The sequence below is a fragment of the Candoia aspera genome, chromosome 1 (assembly GCF_035149785.1).
Source record: "Candoia aspera isolate rCanAsp1 chromosome 1, rCanAsp1.hap2, whole genome shotgun sequence".
NCBI classification, from domain to species: domain Eukaryota; kingdom Metazoa; phylum Chordata; class Lepidosauria; order Squamata; family Boidae; genus Candoia; species Candoia aspera.
The window spans coordinates 115,350,603-115,374,419 of NC_086153.1; the positions used below are offsets into that span (position 1 = coordinate 115,350,603).

The 23,817-nt window shown below is 41.3% G+C and overlaps 1 protein-coding gene across 3 annotated transcripts in view; it reads left to right on the forward strand.

Annotated features, from left to right (window-relative positions):
• The first annotated feature begins 9,177 nt into the window (after positions 1-9,177).
• The window catches only part of LOC134503398 (gamma-aminobutyric acid receptor subunit rho-1), a 28,275-nt gene continuing 13,635 nt past the window's right edge, over positions 9,178-23,817 (forward strand). For 2 of the 3 annotated variants that reach the window (XM_063312200.1, XM_063312206.1), the window contains exons 1-3: positions 9,178-9,311; positions 18,237-18,343; positions 20,611-20,678. In XM_063312200.1, the coding sequence (XP_063168270.1) occupies positions 9,202-9,311; positions 18,237-18,343; positions 20,611-20,678 (285 nt within the window). In that variant the 5' untranslated portion in view covers positions 9,178-9,201. Of the gene's footprint in view, positions 9,312-15,178; positions 15,233-18,236; positions 18,344-20,610; positions 20,679-23,817 lie in introns of those variants that run through there. The other variant, XM_063312212.1, reaches the window with a different exon arrangement.

The window sequence follows — 23,817 nt, forward strand, 5'->3', positions numbered from 1 at the left end:
GAAGAAGTGAAGCTCCGTCCCTCTGTCCCCATAGAGGGCCCTTCCCTAGAGTCAGAAGCATTAAATAAGGCCTATGTGATTATCTAAAATTACTTTCTGAAAGGAGAGCAATATGGACCAGCAGCTGAGTTTTGTGGTAGCGTAGGGCTTGTGGTTAGCTCTGGATCAGGAACAGAACAAATACAGAAGTTCAACTACATTATATAAAATCAGATCATAGATTCCATCATCCTGGACTTTCCAAACTAATTGCAACTAGAACTATTTCCCATTAATACTACCCAAAGGTGCATAGCAATGCTAAGGTTTGAAAGTGGGCATTGTTCTTCACTCTTCCCTTGAATTTGGGTAGTCAGGGCCAGATCCCACACATCTCACCTGTCATGTTCACTGTTTCAATGTAGTTTATACATCATAACGTTTCACATGCCATGGCGCTGACGCGCGTTTCTGTTTGGGAGGGAGCTGCTGTGAAACCTTGTACCAAGCTCTGTATCTGTGTTCATTACAATGGAATGTGTTTGGGTTATGTTCTCTGTTCAAGGACTTTTCCCGCAGACCATCAGAAGCCGTTAGGAGCACCTGGGATTGTGAGCTTGGGAAGATTCTATGGGGGGAAGGATTTCATTTGCACCAAGGGTTTTTAGTTTGAATTCGGCGTGCTTTCATCATTCTCAGCTTTCTTTGTGATCCTGCACACTATTCCTTAATAAATCAGATATCTTTGAATTCCTGCTCATGAGTCTGATAGTGTTTTAGAATAGGCAACCATTACATCACCCATTTGTTCTATTGATACACTTTTCTACCCTTCTATCTTTTAAACTTCTCCAAATCTTCCCCAAAAGCTTGTTGCTGTTCCAGGGCCAATTGGGATTGCAGAGGTATATAAGGGATGGAGGAAGAATTAACCTGTGGTTGGATATACAGCTCTAGGTTAGGATTATGGGATTCTTAATAATCAGTAAAAGACTAGTAAAGGTCCAGCCAAGCAAAAACAGATGCACCCAATTTGCATGGAAGAGCAGTTTTCTGGAGTGAATGCTGAACTAGGTAGTCCATTGCTGGAAAGCCCAATGGCCTTTCTTCTGATAGCATATTCTCAGGAAGACCTGATATGAAGGTTAACACAGAAACAGATACAAGTGCACTGCAAAACGGGGACAAATGCTTGGGAAGGGACAGAACACTATCAATGGCTATTTGAAAAAAACCTTTAATATGACTGGGGAATAGTGGTGTACAAAAATGTTGAGAAAGGCTGTTCTAAACTATGAAAGCAGCAGATTTCCTTGGGCACAGATGCCAGCATTGAACAAACTCATCCAAGCTGCTGTCACTATTCTTAAGCAGATCTGAATAGAGGCTGGTGCCAGTTCTAAGGCACCACTAACTCTGCCGTTCTAAGAAGAGAGCCAGGGTGGTGTAGTGGGAAAAGTGTTGGACTGGCACTGGGAAGGTCTGGTTCTGGTCCATCCTCACCACAAAAGCCCCCTGGATAACTGAAGAGTCTCTCATACCCTAACCTACTCTCAGGATTGTTACTGCAGGGACAAATCCAAGGAGGAAGTCTGTACGCCACCTTGAGCTCCTGAACAAAAGGTGGGATATAAATCTAACAAATAAATCTGTTAAATAGTAAGGTAAGTAAGTAAGTAAGTAAGTAAGTGGAAATTATGTAGGACTCCGTGTCACTGTAGGGCAATCTTAGCAAGGTTAGGGAAAAACTGAATAACTGACTAGGTTCATACATCATGCTAAGTCATCACGTGGTTTGTTTCAACTTCCCATGTTGCATAAACCCAGTGATTATGATCTGTAAATGATGATGAATGGCTTAGGTCAGTGATTCTCAAAGTGTGGTCCTAGGACCCCTGGAGGTCCCCCAGGACCCCCTCAGGCATCCGTGAAATCAAAATTATTTGCCAGCCTATCTTAAAAAACAATACCGTATTAAAATCCCATCAAACAATTGTTGAGAAGCAGTAGCAGCAGCGAATGCATCCATTTTAATTTTTAATACAATAAATATTGATAAATATAAACTATACAAACAAAAGCTCTTTTGGGGTCATCCATAATTTTTAGAAGTGGGAAGGGATGCCGAGAAAAAGAAGTTTAAGAAATACTGGCTTAGGTTGTACAAACCCAGTCAATGGAGCTTAGTCAACAAGCTACTGTTTAACATGCAAGTTGCATAAAGCTGGGCTGCAGCAAATTGATCAATGGAGTTGGTCATCTCTCTGTGACCATTTCTCTTGTCTGGATTCTATCTAATGGCTGAACTATGCTATAACAGGGCTGACTAGTTTGTGGGTCAGTGTGTCATGCAAACCCAGGCAACGGATTTAATTCACCTAATTCAATAAACCATATTTCGGTTAACCATGGGTTATCTTGGCGCACCAACATAGTCTACAACACAGATTGTCTATAACAAGTTGTTATTCACTGTGTGCTTTTCCTGTTCCACTTCAAGATTCTATCATCTCTTATCCCCAGCCCAGCCATGCCCTGATGGTAACTGGTTTTGTTGGTCTGGTTCTAATGCCATGTCTTGAAGATGTTGCCTTAGGCTTATCTCCAAGCCACTCCTAAGGCAGTTAAAATCATTCTTAGCTATTCCAGTCTGAAAGTAGTATTTTCCCTTTTCTCCATGCCTGTGACTTGTCAACTGGGCTATTTTTGAACATGGGTTTAATGCCCTTTTGGAATAGTGCTAGACCTACAGTATGTCCAGAAATACCCTGACTGACAGATCACAGGCCTTTTAGTTTGGCAACTTGACACTCAGGTTAACAAGCCATTCTAAGCACTCATTTAATCTCCCTGCCTCAAAACACATTAGGGAGAACATTGGTGGATGTTTTTTTCTGCTGACCTGAGATATTCGGTGAGAAAGGAAACAAACCCAGGGAATGCACCAACTGTTTTCTTGAACTCATCCCCCTTTAAAATTTCAAGGACAACCACTCAACAATCCCATTCCTGTGGCAGAAGAGGGATCAGCAATAAGGGTAACCCCATTTGGGCTGGCATACTTTTCTATAGGCTCAAGGACTGCAAGATAGCACTTCAACAGTGCCCTCTTGTTTTGCCCACGGACACGAAAAATTTAAGAGTAATTGGAGGATGAAACCTGCAATGTTACGTTATTCCACAAGGGGGAAACAAATTCACACACATTTTTTTTCCTTTCAGTCTTTAAACAGCCTTTTTTTGTTACTCCCAGCAGAAATGCATTTCCTATCTTCCAGCAAGACTCAAGGTGGCCCCTAAAAGGTTCTTCAGACTTCTGCAGTTCATTTATTTAGCCTTAAAAAAGGTGATTCCACTTGAAGATTCAGAGATTTTTTCAGCCACTGAATTGTTTAAAGGTGATTTCTCCCACCTCTTTGACAAGGGCCAAGCACTGGCAGTTGTGGCTTAGCATGTTGGGCGTACCCAGCCACTGTGGTTTAAAAGCCATGGTCTAGCAATGGCTATCAGATCTGGGCTACTAAAAGATGGCAGCAAAGAATGTTTTCTGTCTCTCTTTCCTGCCATCTAGTGTTTCATCCAGATTTTTGCAGTCAAGATGTCTTAGTCCTATTTTAACTATATTGCACGGTTCAGCTAGTAACTGCTTCTGATCACAAAGCATCAGAGGAGATTAAAAGAATGCACCAGATCTGCTCTGAGGGCAGGAACATGTCAGAGTCTATGAGGCATCTGAACCCTCCAATGGTTTCCAATGACACATTTCTGGGTGGGTAATTACACAACAACTCAAGATGTGTAGATTCTAAATAATCCATTTTGTTTTACTGCCTGCGTTGACAGGAAGTTCCTAGCATTTCACAGACTGGATGGCAGTGAACAGGGAACAAGGTGACCAGGGGATCTCTCTGATGCTTTTTTTAACTTATAAAAGCAAATAGGTCTTGCTTACAATAGAACCAAGCAACTTGTACACCAGGGTCTTCTTTTCTCTGATTCTTCCTGGAATGACCATGTGACCATACAATGTCAACGAAATCCACTGGGTTAACATAATACTAAACCAGGATTTAAAACCCCCAATTTATTGAACCATAAAGATTTGTTGGCACATAACACTGAGTCATAATGATAGGATCACATATCAAGCTAAGACAGAAACAAGCACACCACATTATGATTAGCAACCCTTTTTACGTTTCTCATTGAAACGGCCATAGATGTCAACATTCAGTGACAGGCCTTTTCACTGCACAGCAAACATTTCATGGCACCAACTTGGCTATCCCTAGAGCTCTCACTTGAGGCACAAATGAGCAGGCTGAAATGATCATACATGGATACATTAGGTGAAGTCCTAGCTCTCTGAAGAAGGCTCCAATGCTGGGAAAGGTGGAGGAAGAGGATGACTAGCAGTGAGGTAGTCAGACTCGATTACAACGGCAAGGGGTGCATCTGAAGGACCTGATCGGGAACAGATCATCCTGGGCAAAATGTAGTTATATGGCAGCTAAGAGTTAACCGCCACCCAGAGTCACTTGTTTGATATGGGCAGCCATAGAAACTGAATGAATGAATGAATGGACGAATAAATAAATAAATAAATAACACCACCTTGATGGCACGTAATCAATCAATCAATCAATCAGTTTCCAAAGCCAATCAGAGGATGGCCCTTTGGCCTGAGTCCCCAGCTTAAAGAGAGCCTCAAATTTAGGCTCTTGCTGTTTCTTTTTTTAATTAAAATTTCAAATTATATTTCATCTGGCTTTATATACTTTGCATTTGTATTTTTATTCTTTATTATGGCTAGGTGTCTTAAAAACTTGAAGTATCCCAGGGTACTTTCAGCCTTTGATCAATTAACTCTCTAAAGTTTAGGGTGAACAAACAGCCCAGAAGCTTCATAGCAAGGTTGGGGGCTCTAGTGTTTCAATCCAAGAACTGAATTGACTACAGGCGATTATGCTAGGAACCATGAGCTAAAGGAAAATATGTTTAAGGAATAATATGCTCATTCAGAAATCCTTCCAAAAGCTCAGGCTTGACAGTAGTTAGGCCTGGGGTGCCCACAAGGTATGGTCAAAAACATCAAGAAGGCAGCCACAGTGGTAGGTTGAAATTATCAGGGATCAACTCAGCATTGTCTCATAAGCATAAGGGGGTCGCTCTAGCAAATCACATCTCTATCGTGCTTGTGAGATGTCACATGGGTCACCTGATTTCCACTTCCTCCTCCTCCTTGGGCTTGGGGATTAACAGTCTCCATTACCTTGTGGGCAGACATGCAAGCAGGAGCTGCTGCAGGAATGCAGCCCTCCCCCAACCATCCTCTGCTCCCAAGAACCTGTGATGATTAAATGCTTTCTACTATGAACCTACCTGTATCCAGATCTACTGAATAAAAGTAAGCTATCTCTACTTTTCTTCATCTAACTACAGTGTGAAGACTGAATTTATTTCTGAATGCAATTAAGCTTAATGTGCAAGTTCCTTTTTTGGTTCATGCTTCTACCCTGCAAGATTGCTGTTTGCTGCTTGGAGTTCTTTTATTAACCTTTAAAAACTCCATCAGTACAATCAAACCTCTACCCATTTTTTCAAAATATGTCACAGAAGTGACTCAGATAAAACCAGGTGGGACTTTGGTGACATCATCATGGCTGCCATCTTAATTTCTTTTTTTAACCATACCCTGCAGACATCCCTGACTTAGGCTGTACATACAACACCACAGAAACTTTCATTTAATGCTATTAATAAGAATACACTTGCTCATTGGAAGCATTTATTTAAATGTACCATAGATGTTCAGTGTAATAATCACATCTACCTATGAGGTTCTTACAGCGGATGATGAAATGAGAGCAAGACAAGGGGAAAGTCTAGGATTACTTTGGATTTATGAAGAGGAAAAATGATGGAGGTGCAGAAGAGGGGAAAGTGAAGAGCATTTGAGAGGGTGCAGACATGTGTCTTTCTGTTGCTTTTCCTGCTTAATTAAAAAGATCACAAATGAAATGGTCTGAATAAGAGACTTAGGTGAGAGAAATGATGTGAATTAAACCTAGCCTCTCAATCTGGCGGTCATTCCTTTACACAAAATAGATTTGAGCATCATCCAGTGGCATTAGCTCACTTTGGCAGGTGGCCAGTGTGGAGTTGCCTGCATCTTGGCTGTGCCCTTTTCTTTAGACAGCATTACATCCATTTAGGGATTTACACAGACTTAGATGCATACGAGCTACAGTATATCCTGCCTCTATCTTATTTTATCTCTGGCTTAAGGATGCCAAGGTCATGGACATTCTGGGTCTTTATTTTAGCCAGACGTGTGGGCAATGAGGAGAATGAGAAGTCTTCCTTCTCTTTTCTTTTAATCCCTTGAAGCATCCACATTGGGCCAGGCAGGGAGACTGAGGACACTGGAGTACTTTTCCCTTGGACCCAAGGAGTGACCAGGGCCTTCTCTCCTGCTGATGATGGAAGCCATGTTTGCACCAGCAATTTGCCAGGAGTGTTACTTCTTAGGATATTGGTATAGGTGTTTTGATTTCTATCATTAGCCACTTCCTCAGTTTTCAGTCATAACTGGCCCATTTTCATTTCAGATAAATGTCACATATCATTTTAAAAAATACATAGGTGTATTTGTGCAAATAAAAACATTTCTACCTAGGGCTAGATTGGTGATGAGGAAAAACAGGCTAAACAGGGAATTGGAAAAGAGAGGCCCCAGATGTCTCTGTGCATGTGGGAAACCATCTTCTTGAAACATAAAGAACACTGAAGGAATGCACCTGTGAACATTGAGTGGCTGTGTGTGTGTGTGTGTGTGTGTGTGTGCATGCGTGCATGTGTTTTCTCAGAAAATTTGAGTTTATGAGATTTGAAAAGAGACAAAAGAGCACAAGGAGTAGAAACACAGAAGAGTTTAATGATGTGATATGGATACTGTGTAAGAAGTGAGTAAATAAATGTGATAATTGTAGAAAGATCTTACAAATCAGAAATGTAGCAGAAGTGTAATTATACAATCCAATCTAGTTCAATAGTAGTGGAACTTTTCAAGCTGGGATCCATTGTTAGCCCAAGCATATCTTAGCAGAGCTGTATTTCTTATCATACATTTTATTGGATAGTGCTGGTGATGCGACACTCAGCTTATCAAAGGGAAACCAGTGGGTTGTTTGGGAGAATTTGAATGGGATCTTTGTCAGCACAAAAGCAATGCTGATCCAGGCAAACACACAGGGTCTCTACAGGCTGATAATGAGCAGCATGGTATCACCATGTGGACCCTATAGAAACAGAGTGGGTGGGGCAGCATCCCAGCAGCATTCTGTTTTCCCAGAGAGACATGCTGGTCACACATTCAGACACACTCACCATCCACAGATACTTTCACCCACTTGAGGTAGCAGTGGGAGCTCAACAACAGGCCAGAAGTCCATGACCCTGGAGTTCAAGAGGGCCCAAATGGCCTCCCAGAGAGCAAGAGGTAATAGAGGACAGTATAAAATAGATCTCCCATCAGAGGGAAGTTTGGGCTTTCCAGATGTTCCCGAATTGCAACTCTCAGCAACTTTCCCACTGGCTGTATTGCTGGGGCAATGACCTATTGTGACATTGTGCAATCATACACTAGTGGGTCGTAAGACAGCTTGCTACAGCAAAAGCATCAGGCCTCCCAGTTTCTAAAAGGGGTAGCTGGCAACTTATGGGAGTGGAATGAGGGAATGACTTAAGAATGAGGAAAGTTGGATTTGGAAAAGGGGATTTGGTGTGTGAGGACTTGTGTGGAATCACGTCAAGATTAATACCACTGATAGCAAGATGAAAGAGATGGGGAATGTAAAAGAAGCAAAAGAAAGGCTCCACCTGCCAAGTGATTTGGATTTCAGAAACCAAAGTGGTTGAAGTATTGTGAATGCTAATGAAAGGTGGATGAGTTCTTTAAGAAGGGAATGTTAAGCCAATTATAATTGTTTTATAATTCTAGCAACAGCTATTTCAGGGCTGTCCTCAGGGTTTGATATCACTGGGCAAATGCCAAAGGTCCATTCCCAGTGAGAGCCTATTGACAAATAGCAAACCTCACTGGCCATGCTGTTTTCCTTCTTTTAAGTCACAGACTAATCATCTCTGTATAAGCATGTCAGTACTGAGAAGAAACTTGACCCTTTCCCTAATTGAGCTCAAAAGAGCAGAGATGAAAAAGAAGGGGGCCCACTCAGGGATGGGGCCCACTGAAAGCATCTTACACAACCCCTTCCCAAACTTGAATCCAAATGCCAAGTTATTTCAATTCCTCATTCGCATCCATAGTCATTTCATAAATTGGCAAATGTTGGCATTATTACTGCTGTGATAACTACTGCTATTGAAAGCCTTCAAACCATTATTTATTCTTATTTTCTGGATGCATTTTCCACTGAACTACTTTGCAGAATTGAGAACACTAAGCTACTATAATGGCTTACTAGTGTCCCACTCTGGAAAGGGGATGACATTCAGCCTTCATACATCTTTACTGCCTTCGTAGGATGTTTCCTAACCCCTCTGCAGGCCTCTAAGCAGCTTTGACATCAAGACAGCAATAAAACTAATAACAGGATCCTCGGAAACAAGTATCAAGTGCTACCAGAAAAAGAGCCGGGGATCAAAACATTTCTCACTGCCTAGAGCCAAGGTACAAGGATGAGGCATTGGCCTAGGATAGATCTCAGAATGACTGTTTGTTAAAATTAGTACTGGTATTTAAAGGCATCTCAACAGGTGCCCTTGTTGCCATTTCTTGCTGGTTAAAGGGCTCTGCCAAATCCTTTTGTACAATCCTGACTCTCCTGGGGGACACTTCTAAAAGCCATTTCCTAAAATACGTTAAATGCTTCCCTTTAAACCAATTTTTATCATAACCCTTTTCAAGCAGAAGAATTCTTATCTGCAGATTCAGGAATTCTACATGGCTTGAAAATCCCTGCCATCTGACGTAGGAGGATTTATAGGTTTAGTGGAAATTGTTTTCTCCACTGTCCAGATTAAATGTTGTGGGATGCCCTTTTTTTCCCCATGTAGAAGTAAACATCCTCCTAATAACGAACAGACGGATCACCTTCTAAAAAGATAAAAAGGATCTCCATTTTGCTTTTTGCTTTTTGGTTTTTCTTTTGTTTCTTTTGGGGAATAATTCTGGATGCCAGAGCAACTGCTATCGTGTTGATGATTTATAAAATGCAGTCAAGCATCTTCTTGCTGTTCTGTGGATGGGTTTTATTTGGAGAATGCAAAGCTAATGAAAAAGAAATCCATGAAGTCTATAAAAAGGGCAGGTGAGTGAAAACCCAGAGATGAAAAGTGATGCAGTTTTCAAGAGAATATAACAGCCCAGATATAAGACTTCTGAATAGCCATCTCTCATTTGTACTAAAAGTAAGCCTTGCTTAACCCTTTTTGATGTGATGAGTTTATAATCAACACACTAAGTAAATATAAATCAGTTTAATTTGACATGTACATTTTGGGGAAGGAAATCAGGAGGCATTATTTGATATCAACCAATCAACGATTTAATTTGATGCAGTTGGAAAAATTAGATTAAATGGGTAAGTAACCCACCATCTTTTCTTTCAGTTTAATATTTTGGATATATTTTTAAATCCATTCACACTTGCACCAAATGAAGATGTCTCTTGTGTCAACTATCCATGATAAGTTTCTTCTATATATCTCATACATTTTATTTTCTGTGCATAGGTTCCATACAATTATTTAACATTTTCATTACCATAGAATATACTAAAATTATTACATAATTTGGATTTAAAAAGACTTAAAATTGCTTCTAGATTCCTGATCCAGATACATTTCTTCTGCTACAAAGGACATATAATTTCCTTGAGTTTTTTATAAGTAAAATGCTGTTGTTGGAAGTTCTTAGTAAAGACCAAGGGTTTCCATCTTGCACGCGTGCAATATGTCAAATGTCCTGTGTCAGTTACCTGATCTCTTATCAGGAAATGAGAAGAATATGTGCTTCTATAGATTCGTTCATAATGTTGCCACTTTTAACAAAAACTATAACCTAAGAAATATAGTAAATAAGGTATTTATTACAAGATAAACTCTACTGAACTCAGTGGAATATACTGAATTTGTATCATCTGTGTGTGCTGTAAGATACCCATTATACTGGGAAATTATTTTAACTAATTAAAAAGCATTTACTGTGAATTTCCCAGTATAGCGTTCTTCTTCCAAATGATTTAGGAAGATCAAGGTTTTCTTAGTGCAAACAAGTTCAGTCTAGGGAAGGTATTAGCATTAATTGCTTGAATCCTTAGATAAATTAACTTAAAGAAGTTTCCAGAAAGGTAGCCCCCATTTCCCTTCCTGTCCTCCCAGCATTTTTACATCCACAAGAGCTTTCCTAAAGAATTCTAGTTTAAGGGAACCAGGAACAGGCTACTTTATTTATTTATCATATTTCTTCACCGCCCATCTCGTATAGCGATGACTCTGAGCTGTTTACTTGCCATGTAAAATAGCACCAAGGGAGTTTGCTGAAGTTCCTGTTTTTCTTGCTTGTCTGAATCAGTAAAAAACAGGAATCAGCAGAGGGTCTCTTCTCCTGATTTGAAGAAACATTCCTTTATGAAGTGGAATTTGTTGTGAAAAATACCCTCCATCTCCTGACTTGGGAAACTGTCCTAAACTGCCTCTGCCAACTTGGGGCCCTCCAGGTGTATTATACTAAAAAAACCCAGGTACTGGCTGGGAATTCTGGGAAGTGTCATCTGGCACATCTGGAAGATGCCAGGTTGGGATATGCCATCTGAAGAGTATTGCCTGCCAAATCATGTCCTAAAAAGCAAAATTAAAAAGAAGAGGAGTGTAAAGAATTCTGCAGCTGGCATAATAAGTCATTTAGGATCTTTATCACTTAATTTTTAAGCCATTCATGAAAATGCTCATGGAAATAGCAAGGCCAATTTAAGGGGATTGTGGTGTATGTACTGTAGCTGTAAGCTGTAGAGCAGCAGGCTGAAGCAGGCTATAGGCATGTGAAGGAGCAAAGGTGAATGCCTGCCTGTGTCCATCACTCTGTGCCTGAGAGCACTGTGTTCACCTCAGGCCAATGGGGTTTTCAAGCAGGCCAGTCTACCTATTAGCTAATGCTGTTCCATGTTAACCAAGATGTAGATCACCTAAGAAGGTTTTCAGGGGACCAGGTCCTCTTACAGACTAAAATTGCTCCATGTTGGCCAATGAGGTCATTCTCCTCGGGTGGATTTTATTGTGTAGTGACTTGTGTAACCCATATGTTTCTTCCAGATACATCTTCAATTTTTAGTTCAGGTTCTGTGAATATTCCAGTTTAAACATATAGTTTTAACATCTCATTTTGCAGGAATTCTTCTGGCCTTAATTTATCAGCATTGTTTCATCATTGTAAATAAACACTTGTTTCTATTTAAAACTGCCTACCCTGCAAAGACGAAGCTCCCAGTGGCGCACAAATGCCAAAGGTGCTGCTGGCTGAGAATCAGGGCCAGAACACCGCCAACCACCTTCAGCTCCAGAAGATTAACTTCTAGGAAGGGACAAACCACCCCCAGAATTGGCCCAGTCCATGGAAACACAATATTCTCGAACAGACTGCATTGTTTTGCACTCAGCCTATTTCCACATATGTGATTTATAGTGTCACCCAATCAGTGATGCTATAAATCATTAATACAGAGAGGTTTTATACTGACACGGTGATGGTTGGGTGATGATATACATTGCTAATGTATAAATGGTCTCTGAATTCAGGAAGCAGAGATCTTCTATATTTCAAGGTCCCTAATCTTCTGAGTTCCTAAGCCTCCACAGGTCAATATCTGTTCAGAATCACTCTGAGACTGCTTCCTTCCCAAGACTTGGATTTCTGTGCATGTGCCCAGAAATGTGCCCATGTGCTCATTTCAGTCATTGACAAAAATACATTTAAGCCAGGAGTGGATCCTTCTGCTATGGCTCTGGAGTTTTCCTCTGTACAGTCATTCTGCACAGGGTGCCCGAATGGCTGTTTGCCCCTTAGCACTGTTTATGAAGTTGGGGGGGGCAAATTAAAAGGGAGTAAAGGGAAAGGGGGTGATGAACTCAGTTTGGAATATGCAGGGGAAAAGGTTGCCTTACCTTTTCCAGCTAACCAGTGGGATCTTCCTTATTTATAACCTTGCTTTCTTACTGGTGCAGAACGTTCCTTTGACCTGCATAGTACAGATTTCAAATATAGGATTCACATGTAATTGGACTTTATTGGAACTCATGTTTACTGGCACTGAATAGCTTATCTTTTGTTCTTAAGACCAGTTTCATATTGAGATTTAATGAGATTTTATATCAGTAAGGCAGGGTATAAATTTCATCATCATCATCATCATCATCATCATCATCATCATCATCATCGATATGAATAAGCTTTTTTCCAAGCATGCAACTCCTGTATCCTCCCTTGATAGGAGCAACCAAACTGAAAGCTTTTACTTAGTCATAGTTTGTCTTTTCCAGTCAAAACTAGAAGCTAGCTTTAGTGCAAACCATGATATTAAACCATGGTTTAAGATTGGTTGAATATCTTTCCCCCAGTAAAGCTGTGAACCATGTTTTCCAGATTGGATGAAACTGGAAACTATAGTTCATTATAGGTTCATTATTAAGTCAAGATCTCAGAGCAACACCTCACTGACCTTGTGTGAGCTCTGAAGTTAAGTAGGGTCAGCCTGATTAGTTCCTGGAAGGGAGACCACTAGGGTATTTCTGGATGATAGGCTACATTAGGAACCTGGGGAAAAATCCCACAAGAAAGCAGTGGCAAAACATTTTTATTTTGTTGCCGAGAGAACTGCATGCATGTTATCAATGCAGTCGACCAGGAGTTGAACTCAGTTCAAAGGTACCTTCATATTTTACCTTTATTAAGCGAAGATTATTGTCTCAAAGGCAATCATAAATTATATAACTTAAGTTTTATCTTCAGCTTGCCTTCTAAAATATCTAAAAAAGTATACCCTGTATAAGCAGGTTCAGACAGTTAATATACCCAATGGAATTTTTAGCCTTAGTTTTCTAGCAGAGCTTTTCAAATTCCCAATCAGAATCAGAGCTGACTTTTGATTGGATGCTCTTGTTATGGGGAAACTACAAGTGAGCCTTTTATAAAAGTGCATTAAGAGTTTGACATGAACTGCTAAAAGGAGGAGTTAAAGAATACCAAAGTTTGTTTGTTTGTCTGTTTCCAATGTGCAGGGTGGCAAAGCTCACCAAAGGGAGAGGTAGAGGAGGGTTGGGATGGGATGCTGAGGGGTGGGGTGGGAGAGAAAAAACAGTTTCCTGCTGCAACAAAGCAAATACACTTCTTTCCTCGGCTGCCATGGGACTCCTACTGTGACCCAGATTTCATCTATTTTTATCTCTCTCAGTTTATTATCTGTTTTCATCCTCCCCTTCACATCCAGCTGTCATATCTACTAAACTACTATTGTCTAAGCCCCTGGGTTTTCATACAGTGAGCTCAATAATCTCAATCATCTCAATAATCAATGAAAGAAGGAATATCTATATTTTTTTCCTTCTTACTGACTGTCTTGTTCTTTTCTTCCTCCCCCAAACATCCTTGGCATCCTGTATCTTTTGATTCCTTCCCTCTTGAGATTGTCCTTGTTATGGCATGGAGGATGCAGATTTTTTTTTTTCAGACCCTTAACCCTTGGGGATGTGTAGGAGGCCACCTCCAAACAAACATGGAAGAAAAATGCATAGGGCTGGCACTAAAATAAAATATGATTTGCTGTATTAAAACAAATGCAGTGGATTGATTTGATAGACCAAATATTGCTGACTTCATAATGGATGGTGGGATGTGTAGTCCAGTGTCGGGGAAGATTAGGATTCATATCTCCCCTTCCATGAACCAGAAGAGGAATATGAGAAGAGGGGATCCAGTTTTCACCAATTCCTCTCCTCTCTGCAGCTGGCACCTTCTGTGATCAAAAGGCTCTCTCAATTCCCCAACAGAGATATTTGGAGGATGCAAGAGGTGGCTGTGAGAAATCGGCTGTCACCTCCATTTTCCACCAGCAAGAGAGGCCCCAGGGTAGAATACTTGCTGTACCATCTGAGCCATCTAATCCAGATTAATAGTGAACCATAAATGGAAAACAAAGAGGGTTCAAAGTACAGTATGGGAGTTGATGTCACAAGTGAAAAAGATTTTTTTTTTTTTAAAAAAGGTCAGTAGGGCAGGTGTTGCTGCAAGGAAACAACTGAACAATATGCCCTCAAGAACTCAGTGTCAATGTTAGCTTTTTCTCTCAAAGTGGCCTGCAAAACTTCTAACCAAGTTACTTGTCATACTGTAATGAAACTTAAAACATGACCTTTGTTGTGGGGGAGATGGGGGTAAGCAGTTATGCAAAATAGCATTATTATTACACTGCAAGACACACACTGAACATGTGGGGAAACTTCAGGTGTTCACCTCTGAATTTACATCCTTTACTGTCTAAAAATATGTATGCTTTCCACTTGATGGATCATCAGTGAGCAGCAACAAGAAGATCAAGATCTAGATCTAGATCAAGATCAAGGCCACCCTGGCTTTGGCTTTCAGGTCCACATGATAGGAGGAACAATACTGTAATGAACTACAAAGGTCTTTCTAGAGTTCACCAGAGTGAGCAGATTGTGTTTTGTTTGGCAATGTCATGCTGTTGGCATAGGTTTTGCAAGTTGTGATTTATGGTTTAGTACAATGGTTCTTAAACTGACCCAATTATCCCTTTCCCTGGTCTTGAATAATGCCATTACCCCCACAAAAAAAAAAAGAATCCAGAGTGTTGTTTTACACAAGAATCTCAGCAGTGGCAGTCCCAAACTGGATCCTTGACTCACAGAATAGCTATTACAAATTGCTCCATTACCCCCAACATATACCCAAATTACCACCTTGGGGGGAATTACACCCAGTTAAAAACCACTGGCTTAGTACGTTGTACACACTTGGTATCGCCAATTCTCTTCCTGCTATAGGCTTGGATTACACAGGGGTTGTTTCATAAATTTGTTTTTTTCTCTTGACTTGACATGGCAATTAAGTTTAAGGCACACATTCAGCTTTCTGAAAATTGTGTTGTTCTTTCTGATTTTATAGCCAGCCGCAAAGACAGAGAAGAGAAACACATGGAGAATCACACAAGCAAGGCAGGTACGCAACTAAAATTAAAGTGATAAACTGAAATTTGAAATTCTTATAGCTTCTTTCCCTCCTTAACCCCATACCTAAAAGAGAAACTCGGGGTATGGTTCTGCTACTTTAAATTCTGGATTTGACAGTTTGATTGGAGGGATTGAGTTGGCTTTTAATACTACATGTATTATTTTACTAAATTTCAAAATTTGCTAAGTTATGTGCCTGCTGCATCTGATGGGAGAACTCGATTTCATTCTTCCTCAAAGACCTGGTCTGCCATTCTCAAGCAAGATATCTACCAGATGTTTGTTAAGATGTTAACAATTGATGTGAGTTGAAGCAGAACATCTGGAGGGACACAGATCCTTGGTCTGGTAGATATCTTGCTTGAGAATGGATCCCTTCATGGGATCTTCTATTTTTCTTACTAGAATGAAAATTAAGAATATGGATTGATTTCACAGCTGTGCCAATTCAGGAGATGGATAGCTAACATATTGGGGACCTTCCAGGCCAGGATTCTAAAACTGTGCAAGGAAATTCTTGTTTGTTCTTTTGTCATGTGGCATTCAGACATATAGTGGCCTAGAATATGAATATTATATCAGAGAGAAGAGAGAGAGACAAGTTCTAATAAATGAATAAAGCTCAGTGGATGGGCTCATACCTCATTTCAGGCCATGCTGGAACAGTTATCCAGGTGCAAACACTGACAGTCAGTTGGTATCCCTTACAAAGAATATGTAACACAATACCAACTATGTTCTGGGAGGCCTCCCTCCCTCCCTTCCTTCCTTTTTGATTGAGGGTATTTAGATGTAGCAAAGCAACTTTAGCCTACAAAGACTCCCTATTTAGATATTTTTCAGGTTGGGGAACAGTGGCCCTTCAGCTATTTTGAATTACAGCTTCCAACAACTCTTCCCATGGAGACTACAGCAGCTGGGAGTTGCAATTTAGGAATTCCTTGGCAGTCACAGGTGCTTTTTTTTTAGGATTAGTTTGCACATGTATGTACTTTGCTTGATTGCTTCACATTTCAGCCCTGCTTAGAAAGTAAAAGAAATTATGGATTACTGGGTTCGGAGCAGCAAGGGATGGGATCACCTCTGCTAGGCCTCATCTTTAATCACCCACACATTTAGCAGAATTTGGCTGCATCAATCTAGAATCCAACCTTGCTCTTCCTCTACAGTCACACTGAGAAAGGATATTTTGCAAGAGTGTGGGGACAGGTTTCCAACAGAAGGAAATACCACTTTCTTCATTTGAGTGTCTAGCCTGTGGCTATATGGAGTATACTTGTGCATTGCCACAGGCCCGAAACTAGAGTCCGTGTCACCCGGGGCAAACATGGATTCCGTTCCCATTTTGGCACCCCCCCCTCCAGTGCTCGTTTTGGTGCCCCCCCAGCGTGACACCCGGGGCACATGCCCTACTTGCCCCGCCCCCCCAGTTGTAGCCCTGCATTGCCAAGATAGAGCAAGCAAAAAAAGGACAGAGATTTGAACAATATGTGCATATAGTGTTTCAAAGGTACAGCCGCTAAATGGTAATGGTGATGGTTGGTGTTGTAATTACTATGGTTTAAATAGCATTCTCCATTTCAGATATGATTGTGACCAGAGTATCTGCTCAGTCTGTTCTTCAGGTAGCACTATTGTTGAGCAATTTCAAGGCCTGCAAATGTTATCTTCTGAGTACATGGACACTTAGCTTTTGTAGTACTTGGCTGCTATACTTCCAGCTCTGTTGAGTTCATAAATCATGAATTTATTTTTCGACTGCAGCCAGTTTTTATCTGATGCATAATTCTTCAATGCTTCTCCTTAATCAAGCTGCTGCAAAATTACCTTAGAAATTCTTACAAGTGTCACTGTAATGCTGTCTGTTCCTCTCCCTCCACTGCTATTGTTTGGTATAAAGGTACATTAGGTGGACATGCTAGGAAAAAGAGCACTTCCTGAGTTTGGGATCTATTTTATTAGAACCTGAAGCACTAAACCAAAATAAGCCTTCTGAGCAGATTGGCATGTAACAGAATTAGGGAGCAGCCACAGATCAAGAATGGGTTTTTAAGAGTTCTGAGCTTGATTCCCCACTAACATCCTTCATTCTAGCAATCCTAAAGAGACTTTTAGTTGTTGTTGTTGTTGTTGTTGTTGAACACCTAGGAATTTGCACATGTCTTGAATATCACCTGGGGGTTTAGTGGTGCTGCTGGGCTGCTCTGGAGCCTGCAGCCAAGAAGGTTCCCAAATTCATCATTATACCTTTGTTTTTTTAAAATCTCCATATGTGCTGTTCCTAATAAGGGGGAGGCCTGAGAAATGGGAGGGAAAGAATATGTGTGTGTTTGTATATTTTGGGGTGGGGAGGGATGGAGAACAGATTGTGAGGATGGCATACCCAAAACATTTCTCATTGTGCAGTCCCAGTTCTAGGACTGTGCAGCCCTTCAGTTTTGAAGGCAAAATGATTCTTCAGTACATACAGGATGCTCACATAGTTCCTATTGTCCACATCTCCTGAAAGCAGGTGCCTCTTTTCCTTTGCAGCAGCAACATGTTTAAAACAAACAAACAAAAAAATCAGCTGGTTTAAGGAGTTGCAGGCAGGGCTGCATTCACGCCCTGCACACTTCAAAGCACCTTCTTGCCTTTGAGTTGCCTTTATCAGCAGATTCCTATCTGCTGCCCACCTCTGCTGCTTGCTCTGTTTTAAACAATAGTTGGGACTGTAAGATTTGAAATGTGTTTTATCATTTCCCCACATGTGGGTCCCACATATTCAAGAATCATCTGATGCTCCCAGCCTTCCAAGTGAATTCAGGGACTCTATCATAGAAACCAAAGAAAATCCTCATTCTTGAATATTTATGGATATTGTTCATTCGTATAGAGTAAATATGAAAAACTTATTTCTACCCCTTTGATATGTTCTGATTCCTGGGGGCCCAACCCCCAAACGAAGGAAGAATGTTTTACAGATATGCATTTGTTGTATCCCTGCCATGTAGCCCTATACTGAAACGAAGTCCCGATATCACCAAATCACCCCTGGTAAAGTCAGAACAACTTCTCCAAATAGATGACCATGACTTCAGCATGCGGCCAGGCTTTGGAGGTATGGTAGAGGAGGTTCTCCTGATATTACATTTTTTCCTCCACTGCTTCTTGAAAAGACATTGCATTGATTTTGCACAAAAAACGAATGGGAAGAGTCACTGCATACTGTGAAAGGTACAGTAAGTGTTTGCTTAAAACAGGGAATGGCTTTTTTCCTGATGTACTGTAATTTTTCAGACCTTGGGCATTTTTTTGGAAGAGATGATTGGAACTTTAATGCACCCATTTCCAACCTGGTGCCCTTCATATAAGTTTAAATTATAATTTGAAGGGTACAACTATTGCCAATAGTTCTAGGACAGACAGAAATTTGTATTGGGTTTTTCTCTCACTGCATCCTGGTACTAAGAAATTTACTGATTGAATTTCTGCCTGTTATTAAGCTGCAAAAACAGGGTCCTATTAATATGGGTGTGGGGTGGCAGGGATTGTGGGGAAAATGTTTAACATCTACTTGAAGCCACTGGATGAGGCCATCTCCCAGCATGGGGCTAAATATGACTAGTACAGGTAGTCCTCAGATTACGTCCATTGATTCAGTAACCATTCAAAGTTACGACAGCGCTGAATGAGGGGGAGTTATGACCCATCCTCAAAGTTCTGGCCATTGCAGTGTCCCTGTAGTCGCATGATCATGATCTGGGCGCTTGGCACCCAGCTGACAATTACGACATCACAGCTAGCCAAGGTCATGTGATTGTGATTTCCAACATTCCCTGTCGCTTTCCACAAGCAAAATCAATGGGGAAGCTGGCAGGAAGTTTATTTATTTAAAACATTTATATAGCCGCCCACCTTATACTGAACTTTAGGTGGCTCCCAACCAACAGTTAAAACAGCATCATTGTACAATTAATATATACAAATATCTATTAAAACCACAAATAGTAAAAACCTGGCACCATAATAAACTTTAACAAGCAATCCATCACAAAAACTCTCGTCCACCTCACCCTATCCCAGTGCTTGGGGGGAAAGCCAGGTCTTAAGTGCTTTTTGGAAGGCTAGGAGGGTGGGGACCTGCTGAACTTCAGGGGGAAGGGTGTTCCATAGGGCAGGGGCTGCCACAGAAAAGTCTTGCTTCCTAGATCTCATAAGATGGCAACGTTTAAGGGAAGGGAGGTTAAGTTGGAAGGGAGTTTAAGTTGGAAGTTGCAGTCACGTGAGGTCCTCGCTTAACAATGGCTACTGGGACCACTGGAACTGCCATTGCTAAGTGACATGGTCATGAATGTCATGCTTTACAACCGTGTCATTTATCAACTGAAATTCCGGTCCTAATTGCCACTGAAAGTCAAGGACTACCTGTATGCTGATGATATTAAATTGTGCTGTGGGCGTGCATGCACTATGGAGTATGAGATCCCTGTTGGTATTTGTTTTATTTTCTGCTTTTGGCTGTAAAGTCATTAAGGTTACCATGGTAATTGAGTACTTCCTTAAGTATTGGCAGGGTGAAGAGGTTGAACTTAATTGTCCTCAATTTGGGTGTTAAAAGCTGCATTGCCTGGGGGAGGAACCTTGCCTGGACTTGTTTTAGTTTCAGTTTCCTTCTTTCTACACAGCCTCCTCCTGTCCTCTCTGAGCATGCGTGTGAATGCACAGCTTGTAAAATATGTTTTTGTGCTTTCTGTAAATACATTTATTTTTATAGAAATGCCTGGTGTGTGATTTTTCTGATCTCTCAGGCCAAATGCTTTCCAGCATTCTGCCACAATCCCCAGGATCTCGAACTCCATAGCTGGGTTCCTTGAGAAAAAAAGCTGAGGGAGTGCAAGCAACTTACAAGAACATCTTGCAACCTTCCTTGCCAGCTTCCCCATTGACTTTGCTTGTGGGAAGCCAGCAGGGAAGGTCGCAAATGGCAATCACAGGACTGCGGGACACTGCAGTCACTGTGTGAGCTGGTTGCCAAGTGTCCAGATTGTGATCATGTGACCCCAGGTATGCTGGGACAGCCGTAACTTCAAGAACTGGTCATAAGTACCACTCATTCAACTCCATCATAACTCGAACAGTTGCTGAACAACTGGTCATTAACTGAGGACTGTGCGTACTGTGATTTGCTGTATACATTCATTTTGTATATATTTTTGATGTTATTGTTTTTGGTTTTTTAATGATGTTCTCCACCCAGAGTCCTAAAGTGTGAGTGGGAGGCCTTAAAAATTCTATAAATAAAAAAATTTCCACTACAGGCACTGCTCTCTCTCTTTTTGAATATCTATCCTAATGGTTGACATACATACGCTTCTGTTTCTCCAGGCCCTGCAATTCCTGTTGGAGTTGATGTACAGGTTGAAAGCCTGGACAGTATCTCAGAGGTTGACATGGTAAGTACCCAACTTCTGACTCAGAATGCAGATGGACAGTTGGAATATGATTCTTTAGTTGTTCATGAATACACCTGGGGCTCAGCATTGTCTGGCAAGAGTACTCAAGGGGATATTTTTTGCATATTCATATCTGTTTACAAAAGTAATTCAGGTAGTGTCTTTTGGAACAAAATAACTATAAACTCATCCCACTCCCACAAATGCTCAGGAAATGCAGTATAAAGTTAGAAACATCGGGCCCAGAAGTATGTGTAATGGTTGCCTATTCTAAAACACTATCAGACCCATGAGCAGGACTTCAAAGATATCTGATTTATTAAAGAATAGTATGCAGGATCAGCTCCGCAAAGGATCGTTACCTTGTCGTGGTGCTGGAGCTTGAGCACCTCAATGATGCCATGAGCTAAACCGTGAAGGGCCACCCAAGACGGGAAGGTCATGACAGAGAGGTCAGACTAAATGCGATCCCTGGGGAAGGTAATGGCAACCCACCCCAGTATTCTTGCCGTGAAAACTAAATGGATCAGTACAACCAGAGATATGTCGGTATACCATCGGAAGATGAGAACCCCAGGTCGGAAGATGGTCAAAATGCTACTGGGGAGGAACAGAGGATGAGCTCAACTAGCCCCAGTCGTGATGACGCAGCTAGCTCAAAGCCGAAAGGACGGTTAGCGGCCGACGGTGCTGGTGGTGAACGGCGAATCCGATGTTCTAAGGATCAACACACCATCGGAACCTGGAATGTAAGATCTATGAGCCAGGGCAAATTGGATGTAGTTATTGGTGAGATGTCAAGATTAAAGATAGACATTCTGGGCGTCAGTGAACTGAAATGGACTGGAATGGGCCACTTCACATCAAATGACCACCAGATCTACTACTGTGGACAAGAGGACCACAGAAGAAATGGAGTAGCCTTCATAATTAATAGTAAAGTGGCTAAAGCAGTGCTTGGATACAACCCCAAAAACGACAGAATGATCTCAATTCGAATTCAGGGCAAGCCATCTAACATCACAGTGATCCAAATATACGCCCCAACCACAAATGCTGAAGAAGCTGAAGTAGAGCAGTTCTATGAGGATCTGCAGCACCTACTGGACAACACGCCTAAAAGAGATGTTATTTTCATCACAGGAGACTGGAATGCTAAGGTGGGCAGTCAAATGACACCTCGAATTACAGGTAAGTATGGCCTGGGAGAACAAAACGAAGCAGGACATAGGCTGATAGAATTTTGCCAAGACAATTCACTCTGCATAACAAACACTCTCTTCCAACAACCTAAGAGACGGCTTTACACATGGACTTCACCAGATGGACAACACCGAAATCAGATTGATTACATCCTTTGCAGCCAAAGGTGGCGGACATCTGTACAGTCGGTAAAAACTAGGCCTGGAGCTGACTGTAGTTCAGACCATGAACTTCTTCTTGCACAATTTAGGATCAGACTAAAGAGATTAGGGAAGACCCACAGATCAGCTAGATATGAGCTCACGAATATTCCTCAGGAATATGCAGTGGAGGTGAAGAATAGATTTAAGGGACTGGACTTAGTAGATAGGGTCCCGGAAGAACTCTGGACAGAAGTTGGCAGCATTGTTCAGGAGGCGGCAACAAAATACATCCCAAAGAAAGAGAAAACCAAGAAGGCAAAATGGCTGTCTGCTGAGACACTAGAAGTAGCCCAAGAAAGAAGGAAAGCAAAAGGCAACAGCGATAGGGGGAGATATGCCCAATTAAATGCAAAATTCCAGAGGTTAGCCAGAAGAGATAAGGAATTATTTTTAAACAAGCAATGCGCGGAAGTGGAAGAAGACAATAGAATAGGAAGGACAAGAGACCTCTTCCAGAAAATTAGAAACATTGGAGGTAAATTCCAGGCAAAAATGGGTATGATCAAAAACAAAGATGGCAAGGACCTAACAGAAGAAGAAGAGATCAAGAAAAGGTGGCAAGAATATACAGAAGACCTGTATAGGAAGGATAACAATATCGGGGATAGCTTTGACGGTGTGGTCAGTGAGCTAGAGCCAGACATCCTGAAGAGTGAGGTTGAGTGGGCCTTAAGAAGCATTGCTAATAACAAGGCAGCAGGAGAAGACGGCATCCCAGCTGAACTGTTCAAAATCTTGCAAGATGATGCTGTCAAGGTAATGCATGCTATATGCCAGCAAATTTGGAAAACACAAGAATGGCCATCAGATTGGAAAAAATCAACTTATATCCCCATACCAAAAAAGGGAAACACTAAAGAATGTTCAAACTATCGAACAGTGGCACTCATTTCACATGCCAGTAAGGTAATGCTCAAGATCCTGCAAGGTAGACTTCAGCAGTTCATGGAGCGAGAATTGCCAGATGTACAAGCTGGGTTTAGAAAAGGCAGAGGAACTAGGGACCAAATTGCCAATATCCGCTGGATAATGGAAAAAGCCAGGGAGTTTCAGAAAAACATCTATTTCTGTTTTATTGACTATTCTAAAGCCTTTGACTGTGTGGACCATAACAAATTGTGGCAAGTTCTTAGTGGTATGGGGATACCAAGTCATCTTGTATGCCTCCTGAAAAATCTGTATAACGACCAAGTAGCAACAGTAAGAACAGACCACGGAACAACGGACTGGTTTAAGATTGGGAAAGGAGTACGGCAGGGCTGTATACTCTCACCCTACCTATTCAACTTGTATGCAGAACACATCATGCAACAAGCTGGTCTTGAGGAATCCAAGGCTGGAGTTAAAATTGCTGGAAGTAACCTTAACAATCTCAGATATGCAGATGACACCACTTTGATGGCTGAAAGTGAAGAGGAACTGAGGAGCCTTATGATGAAGGTGAAAGAAGAAAGTGCAAAAGCTGGCTTGCAGCTAAACCTCAAAAAAACCAAGATTATGGCAACCAGCTTGATTGATAACTGGCAAATAGAGGGAGAAAATGTAGAAGCAGTGAAAGACTTTGTATTCCTAGGTGCAAAGATTACTGCAGATGCTGACTGCAGTCAGGAAATCAGAAGACGCTTAATCCTTGGGAGAAGAGCAATGACAAATCTCGATAAAATAGTTAAGAGCAGAGACATCACACTGACAACAAAGGCCCGCATAGTTAAAGCAATGGTGTTCCCTGTAGT